Source organism: Diabrotica virgifera, chromosome 5 (assembly GCF_917563875.1).
Source record: "Diabrotica virgifera virgifera chromosome 5, PGI_DIABVI_V3a".
Lineage (NCBI taxonomy): Eukaryota > Metazoa > Arthropoda > Insecta > Coleoptera > Chrysomelidae > Diabrotica > Diabrotica virgifera.
This window is the reverse complement of record NC_065447.1, coordinates 263,821,093-263,830,770: the sequence shown is the minus strand read 5'-3', so window position 1 is coordinate 263,830,770 and position 9,678 is coordinate 263,821,093. Positions and strand designations below refer to the sequence as shown.

The window sequence follows — 9,678 nt, the reverse complement described above, 5'->3', positions numbered from 1 at the left end:
ATGCAGGGAAAGATTCAAGAAAAAAAAGCATAGAGAGACGCAGAATATCGTGGCTGTGCAACCTGAGAGAATGGTACGGATGTACATCAATTAAATTTTTCAGAGCAGCCGTCTCTAAAGTCCGAGTAGCTATGATGATTGCTGATCTCCGTCACGGCAAGTGAAGAATAAGATTAGAGCTAAGATAAATGGAAATGACTAAGAGGAATATTCTAGTAAAGGAAATGGAAATGGATTGGAAATACTCTTAAGTCTAAGTAATGACCGAAATAATATAACCAGACAAGCACTCGAATACCAACCAGACGGAAGAAGAAGAGGAAACCCCGATAATAGCTGGAGAAGAACTGTAACAAGAGATCATGAAAGAATCGGTCTGAGATGGAGGGAAGTCAAACAGAGAGCGAGAAATAGAGAGCGGATATAAAGCAGCAATTAGACCGGTGATAGCATAGGGAGCAAAAGTCATGTATCTTACGAAAAAAGTTGAAAAAAAAACTAAGAATAATTGAAAGAAATATAAGAAGAATACACGACTCAATAAAGATAGAACAGGGATAATATAGAAGACTGATGAACAATGCAATAATAAATATAACCGAAGGGGAAGATATAATAACCTTTATTAAAGCACTGAAAGACTGAAATGGTTTGGACATATATGAAATTATCTGAAAGACATATACATTTGTTAACTTACCAGTTGATAGGGGTTCTCGTTTTTGAGTGTGAAGCTGTTCATATATTGGACTGACCATGTGAGGAGGTGGTGGAATGACATCAGGTGGAACGTAAGCCTCTTTCGATCTTTGTCTCTTAGAATGTCGCTCTTCTAAAGTTAATATCCTCCCTTTTTCATCATCACTGATAAACGTATATTCTCCTTCTTGTGATACAATTTTACTAGAAAAACTATTTCGCGATTTTGCTTCGTATATTTCTCTTAAACTTCCAAACACTCTATTAAAGTTGCCTGAATCTAATGGATCATTATTTAAATCGTCTGTTGGAGTACTCTTTCGAAAGCTTCCAGTAGTTGTAAGCATGATTTGCGAAGGACGTTCCAACGAATCTTCGTAGGTACTTGGTTTGGTACTTTTTCCATTTTTGTTTGGTTTTCTATCTAAAGTATCCTGTTCGTATTCATCGGAATCATTCACCGGTATGTAATGATCCATACAGTCTTCTACCTCTATTAAAAGCTTGCCTGGTTTTTCCGCGGTACCCTCATACTTTACTTTAAGCTGCTTCATATCTAAAGTGGAGTATCTAGAGTTACTTGGCGTCGAAGGATTGCTTCCATAATTGTATCCATTGTTAACGTATACCTCACTAACTAAACTATACTCTTTATTTTTTTGTAATAATTGTGCGAGAGTGTACGCTTCAGGGGTAACATTCAACCCCTTTTTCATTACAATTAGTTCATAATCATGGTCGTCTTCCTGGAGGGCGTCCATGTTTATTTTAGAAATTGTCATATTTCCGGTTTTTTTATTAAATATGGCGTTTCTCATCGTCATTTCTTCTTGGTCTGGTAAAACAGAGCTAAGGCTCGGGCTGGGCTGAGATGAGGAAACCTCTGCATATTCAGATGGCGTTGAATAACCTAAAATTTAGACACAAAATATCTCATCATTAATATATAATTAAATACGTAATTAACAAACTGATCAGTAATTAATTATTAATATATAAATGAAATTATATTTGATTATACCAAATATTGTCAATATTACCAAAGGAAACGAAGCCGAAAAGGCACTAAATGAGAATAGGGGTCATGTGCTAGCTGATTTGAAAGGTAATTTAATTCCTTATTCAGTAATATAAACATTAACATAATAGTTCTGGATCCCGCGTATGAAAAAAAAGTTGAGTAATAGCAAGCTGAAAATTTGATAATAGCTTAAGGGTGTCTAGTCGGATAAACTTTGATATATGGGAACACTGGAACAGGGGTAGTTTTAATTGTGGAACAGGTTAAAAATTTGGAACGGTCAGACCACGAAAACGGCACATTTATTTTGTCCGACAGAATAGACTTAAACTCTCCGAACAGAGATTAAACTCTCATGCAAAAATCAGACTGCTGTTTATCACCTGTCATAATTCCTGTCATTTGACATATTCTACATGTTCCACTCATTAAAACGCCCATTTGGTGATAAATAGCAGTCTGATTTTTGCATGAGAGTTTAATCTCTGTTCGAAGAGTTTAAGTCTATTCTGTCGGACAAAATAAATGTGCCGTTTTCGTGGTCTGACCGTTCCAAATTTTTAACTTGTTCCACAATTAAAACTGCCCCTGTTCCAGTGTTCCCATATATCAAAGTTTGTCCGACTAGACACCCTTAATCTATTAACAAATTTTCAGCTTGCTATTAATCAACTTTTTTTTTCATACGCGGGATCCAGACCTATAATTATTTATACAGGGTATCCAATTTTTTTTAAATTAAATTAATTGATACATAAAGAAAAAGTTTATTTTACAAATAAACATTGCTTTTCGCTTAAATTCAATGTTTAAACTGCCAAGAGGCAGGTGGGTGGCAGCTTGAACATTGAAGTTAAGCGAAAAGCAATGTTTATTTGTCAAATAAACATTTTTTATGTTTTCTGACAGCAATAAAATGTATTTTGAAATAAATAAATTACGTACATTCTTCTTTTTGTGTGAATTAATTTAATTAAACATTTTTTTGGACACCCTGAATAAATAATTATGTTAATGTTTATATTACTGAAATAGAGAATTAAATAAACTTTCAAATGAGCTAGCATATAACCCATATTCTCATTTAAAAAAATCTTCGATTACGTCATCACGCCTAGATGGATGACGTCACTAGTAAGATATACAGGGTGCGCCAAACCTCTGGTCTTCTTTGATTACGGCTAAACTATGAGATATACAAAAAAATGTTTATAACATAACTAATGTGTATCAAAGAGGTCTATAATTTAAAATTATTTTCAATTATACAGGGTGAGTCAGAATGACGGTATGAACCAAAGTTGTATTTTTTTAAATGGAACACCCTGTCAGAATGACGGTATGAACCAAAGTTGTATTTTTTTAAATGGAACACCCTGTATATTAAATCATTTTTGAATATATTATTTAAAAATATGAAAAATTTGTATAAGGTCTTATAGGCCTAAAGTTAATAATTTTCGAAATATTTACATTTTTATTGAGAAAAATGGTAATATTTATAGGGTTGTGGATTATGTTTCCAAGGAAATAAAAATTTAGGTGATAGGTCAAAGTTTTTAAAATATAGTGTTATTTTTAAATAATTTAATATTTTTTACTTTTAGCCATAAAATATACAGTGTGATCACTATTTGCAAATACAAAATTTTCTCATTTTTTTTTTAAATGGGACACCCTGTATATTAGTTTTGCGTTTGGTAGTAAATATTACAACCTTTCTTTTGGTATAAAGTTGTATGTACTTAGCTTGTTTCGTTTTGTAGATATTTTAAAAAAACTATAGATTTTACGTTTTTGTGGATTTTTTATTTAAAAATTTTTTTGCAAAAAAAATAATTATAATCTGGTTTTAGAAACATACACTAAAATATAAAATATGAAAATAAAAACGTAATTAAAGATTAAAATAAATCGTATCCTAGTACAATTCAATTGAATTTAATAACTTTAAATTATTTTACAAAAAATATTTTACCATATTAATGAATACATAAATTAGTTACTAAATTAAATAAACAACCAAATTTTAAATCAATCGTAGTAATTCTTCTACCGCAGCAACTTTCCTATACCAAATTAATTGTTAGTTATATTGTATTTACGAGTAAGATCAGTTAATAACTTTTTAATTTACCTATATCTTGAGAACGTATAAAGTATGCTTTGAAACAAATGAACGTTATGGAAGTATATTAAGAAGTAAATAGTATCTATGTATGTACCCACTCGTGTCAGAAAATCTGGTAATAAAATTTCTAATGGTTTCGCCCAAAACAAATGTCATATCAAAAAATGTTTCGGTTAAAAAATTAAAATTAAAAATAAAAAAAATTGTTACAAAAATTTCAACTACAAAAGTATTTCCAGTTTTTGTGACACCAGTAAATACTATTTATATTAATAAATAATTTGGATGATACATTTAACATTCATTTGTTTCAAAGCATACTTTATAATAATTTTTATATTCTCAAGATGTATGTAAGTAAATTTAAAAGGTAAATTAAAAGTTTAACTACATACAATTTAACTAACAATTAATTTGGTACAGGAAAGTTGCTGTAGTAGAAAAATTACTACGGTTGATTTAAAATTTGGTTGTTTATTTAATTTAGTAACTAATTTATGCATTCATTAATATGGTAAAATATTTTTTGTAAAATAATTTAAAGTTATTACATTCAATTGAATTGTACTAGCATACGATTTATTTTAATCTTTAATTACGTTTTTATCTTCATATTTTATATTTTAGTGTATGTTTCTAAAACCAAAATATAACTATTTTTTTTGCAAAAAAATTTTTAAATAAAAAATCCGCAAACACTTAAAATCTATAGTTTTTTTTTAAATATCTACAAAACGAAACATGCTAGGTACATACAACCTTATACCAAAAGAAAGGTTGTAATATTTACTACAAAACGCAAAAGTAATATACAGGGTGTCCTATTTAAAAAAAATGAGAAAATTTTGTATTTGCAAATAGTGATCACACTGTATATTTTATGGCTAAAAGTAAAAAATATTAAATTATTCAAAAATAACACTATATTTTAAAAACTTTGACCTATCACCCAAATTTTTATTTCCTTGGAAACATAATCCACAACCCTATAAATATTACCATTTTTCTCAATAAAAATGTAAATATTTCGAAAATTATTAACTTTAGACCTATAAGACCTTATACAAATTTTTCATATTTTTAAATAATATATTCAAAAATGATTTAATATACAGGGTGTTCCATTTAAAAAAATACAACTTTGGTTCATACCGTCATTCTGACTCACCCTGTATAATTGAAAATAATTTTAAATTATAGACCTCTTTGATACACATTAGTTTTGTTATAAACATTTTTTTGTATATCTCATAGTTTAGCCGTAATCAAAGAAGACCAGAGGTTTGGCGCACCCTGTATATGCCACAAAATCATAATTTAAACATAAAAATCGACCTGTTTCAAGATATTTCCTTAAAATCGCAGACTTACGAAATAACGAATTTATTCGTTTAATTTGCACAGTTCTGTATATAATAGTATCATCTAATATCACTTAATAATATACATGCACTAACCTTTAGGATGCTGCCTTTCCAGACTGTCGGTTTCATACTCTATCACTTTTTCTCTATTATCCAGCAGATTTTTATGTTTCGTAAATTCATAAATTACTGCGTTCATTTGTTCTTTCGTTAAAGTAGCAACTTTTTCTTCTGTTTTATCTATTTCGATGGCCTCTTGAATCATATCAGGAGGGGGTAGACCAGAGATGTATTCCTGGATAGGAACAGTGTAGTAAAAGTTTTCCTCTTCTCCTTTGATACTACTTGTTGGAGGAGCCGATTGCACTGGAGGTTTTCTGTGTTTAACGCTAGCAAGAAGTTTTGTTTCTTGTGGTTCTGGTGGTAAAGGAGGAGTTTTAGTTGGTGACCTAACTCTTTTCGGACACTGTTGTGATTTAACATGATTTGTAGTGTAGTTGTTAGGTGATTTAATTACTGGCACATCCTCTAACCATTTTCTGATTCTTTGTTTGTTCTCATTTGAATTTAAGGTGCAGTTATGGCAAGCTGCAAGAGCTACAAACTCTGGTGGTAATTTTCCTGTTATTGCATTCACATCTTGTGACTCACAGCCATGACATCCAGTGCAGCTTTTTCTACGACTATTTTCTCGCTTTAAGCTGATGATACTGCTACGTCTACTCACTGAAGCGTTTAATCCGTATAAAGTATCTATAGCGTATTGATTTTCTTCCTCTGGAATGTTCAAAAGGCTCGGTGTGAATCTTTTAGCGGTTAGTTTTTGTTTGGCCATCGAAATCACTTCACGAATTTTCGAAAGAAATTCTAGTGCTGCTGGTGGGGGATCCTAAACAGAAAGAAATATCGTTAAATGAGAATATTTGACTGAAGATGGGTTAGGCATTTATTATTTACCATAAGTAATTGAGGTTCAAAATAAGCTGGATTAAAGTAAAGTTTTTTTCTGGTAGCTCCGTTCAGCGATTTGATATTCTCTGGCCTGTCTTCTCTGCATTCTAACGTTTCAACAATGGATACGTTTTCTTCAGGTAGTCTTTCGTTAGTGTTGGAATCTTGATGGAAACTTTCCAAGGAAGAAAACGCTGTCAGACGTGATCCAAAGTTGTAGTGTTTTTGGGTATGCACCAATGCTGATGTTATCTAAAAAGAAATATAAAAAGTCTACAAATAAATGGTTTAGAGAAAAGTTTTATTGCTTATTGCAACCATGATCGTATGACTACACAAAGATACAAAATGTATAAAAATCAAAAGAGGAATTAGACAAGGAGATATTGTTTTCCAATCTCTTTGCAACAAGCTTTCAAACAATTGGAGTGGGATTTCAAAAGAATCACTGTCGACGGTGAAATGCTCTTCCACCTACGATTCACGGACGACATAGCCCTGATAACATATAACTTAAAAGAGATTGGAACTATGCTTCTTCTTCTTCTGCTTCTTAACTCAAGTGAGATTCGTTAGTCTCTGTCACTTGGTCATAAGATTTTCGACCTTTGTACCACACCCTGCTCTTGAACTCTCATAAGTTATGTGGCCTCAACGAAGGGCAATAGTTTTGCTATTGGTAGTTTTAGGATCTCTTCTGGTTCAAACCTCATTTGACTAGTGAATTACTGCCTTACATCACCTAGCACACTGCAATGGCAAAGTATGTGATTGGCAATCTCTTCTTCCATTTCGCACTTTCTGCACCATGGTGGAACTATGCTTACTGAATTAGATGCCGCCTGTAAGGAAGTTGGTTTGAACATAAATTTTTAACAGACACAATATGACAAATCTGGTACCAAGCAAAAATTCAAAAATCGACTGTAACGAAATAACATGTTGATAAATATAAATTTTTAACTTAAATCATGAAATACAAATTCTCAGGGACAAGCAAACGGCTGAACTGCAAAGAACAATCACTTTATCATGAATCGCACAAGGCGCTCTATCAGACATCTTCAACAGTGTACAGACAGACAGTTCAACATCGGGTTCTATTTTGCGCTAAGGCCTTCAACTCATTCTAACACTTTCCTTGACCTCTTATCTCGTCCATGATTGATCTTTTCCAAGTTTGTGCTGGGCGACCCCTTTTTCTTTTTCTTTGGGGATTCCACTTTAGAGCAGTCTTTGCAATACTGGAACTATTTTTTCGGAGTGTGTGACCGATTCAACCCATATATGACATGGAATCGGTGGGCGGAGCCTACGTAGCTACGTCACTCTGTGAGTAGAACAGCATTAAATTCAGTGTTGTCGTATAATAAACGGTGTTTACTTTTTTGTTTAAGGTGAATTTTACTTATAATTATTTAAACTATTTAAAAATGAGGTGTGCCGTGTTTGGTTGTAATATGGACAATCAATCACAAGGTTTCGATACGAAAAGTTTTTTAGTTTCCCAAAAGACAAAAAAGTGCGATATGTGTTAAAACAATTATGTAAACGTCAACGTGCAGACAATTTTAACGTTAACAACGCTCGTATCTGTTAAACACATTGTAACAGCAACGATTATAACCGCAATCTGAAACACGAGCTGCTTGGATATTCTCCTAAAAATGTTCGATGCCTTAAAAAAGAAGCTATTCCATCCCAAAATTTAGCCAAAACGGGAAAAGGCAAAGTGGATTTTGGTAAAGAGCAACCAACTATTTTTAATGGGAAATAAGCCACAATTTTACTAAAAAATGATTTTATTAACGTTTCGACATCCAAATCGGATGCCGTTGTCAAAATAAAAAAAATGTTAATGAATTAAACAAAAATGTTGTTGCTTAGTAAAAAATTCTTCTAATAATTTATTTAATCTGACTCATTTATATCGGTAATTCAGACATATATTATACATTTTAAAGGAGAAGACTTTAAAATGATATTGCCAATTGTTAATTCGATTACATGAAATCAACCCCAACTCAAGAATATCCGTCACAGAAAAAAATCGTAGCATGTGATCTGTCTTTAAAAATACAACCACATGCAACGGTGACAGTAAAATTCTCGCGTTAGAGATTCCATAGTAAATCACGAAGGAAAACCAGGAAAAAACCTCGTGATACTATCCCGTCTCTATTAGGTCTTACATCAAAAACATCGTCAGTATTAAGTCTTACTTTAGTTTACTCCCAAAACTAATACCAGATTCGAATATAATACTTACGATAATAATAGTAAAGACCTAATACTTACGATGTCATGATAGTATTACGAGGTTTTTTCCTGGTTTTCCCTCGTGATTTACTACGGAATCTCTAACGCGACAATTTTACTGTCACCGTTGCATGTGGTTGTCTTTTTAAAGACAGATCACATGCTATGATTTTTTTTGTGACGGATATTCTTGAGTTGGGGTTGATTTCATGTAATCGAATGAACAATTGGCAATATCATTTTACTTTAAAATGTATAAATATATGTATATCTAAATTGCCGATATAAATGAGTCATATTAAATAAATTATAAGAAGAATTTTTTACTAAGCAACAACATTTTTGTTTAATTCATTAATATTTTTTGTATTTTGAGAACGGCATCCGATTTGGATGTCGAAACGTTAATAAAATAATTTTTTTTTTTTTGTAAAATTGTGGCTTATTTCCCATTAAAAATAGTTAAATACAAAAATGCCACAAGAAAATAGCTTCAGAACTACAGTAGAGAGCAACGCTGTGTATTATACAGTATAATATATAATGAGACGCCTAATAATAAAAAATCATGTTTGTAATTGATTTCTCTTATTAAATTATGTTCTCAATAATTATATTTAATCATACTAAACAAAACAGCACTTCTCGAAAATTACAATTGATATTAAAAGCTAAAATCCCAAAATCCCTAATGGCAATGCATTCGAAATATAAAGGATTTACTCACAACGTGACGTCATGCGCGACCTGAACGAAATTAGGAACGCTGCGTGTCGTATCTTGGGTTATTGTATCATGGATTCAACACCACTTTCTGGACTTTATTTCATTTTCTATCCTTTTTTGTTGGGTCAGGCATAGTAGATCTTCGATTCTGATGGTGTAACATCTTCATATGAGTAAAACATGCCAAATTATGTTAAAAAGAAGACGTTCGACCAATGTGTGCTTTCAGTCATGACTTATGGCACCGAATTACTTTCCTTAACTCGCAGCAAGCAAACTCGAGAGTGGTCCAAAGGATAATGGAACGGTTACTACTTGGACTGACTCTCAGAAATAGGGTCAGAAACGAAGAAATCAGAAGAAGGACAGGCGTCACAGATGTTATAGAGCACATGGCAAGGCTGAAGTGGAACTGGGTGGGCCATGTGGCCACAATGATTGACGACCAGTGTTGGCCACGAGCCGACAGAAGAATCAGAGTTAGACCACCTGCACGGTGGACAGACGACGTCAAAAGAGTCGCTGAG

At 32.2% G+C, this 9,678-nt stretch overlaps 1 protein-coding gene across 1 annotated transcript in view; it reads right to left on the bottom strand.

Annotated features, from left to right (window-relative positions):
- Positions 1-9,678, bottom strand: part of LOC114329860 (uncharacterized) — a 222,206-nt gene that overhangs the window by 9,943 nt on the left and 202,585 nt on the right. The window contains exons 8-10 of the mRNA XM_028279122.2: positions 6,173-6,418; positions 5,309-6,104; positions 701-1,609 (exon numbers count right to left, since the gene is read on the bottom strand). Coding sequence (XP_028134923.2) covers positions 701-1,609; positions 5,309-6,104; positions 6,173-6,418 — 1,951 coding nt within the window. The remainder of the gene's footprint in view (positions 1-700; positions 1,610-5,308; positions 6,105-6,172; positions 6,419-9,678) is intronic.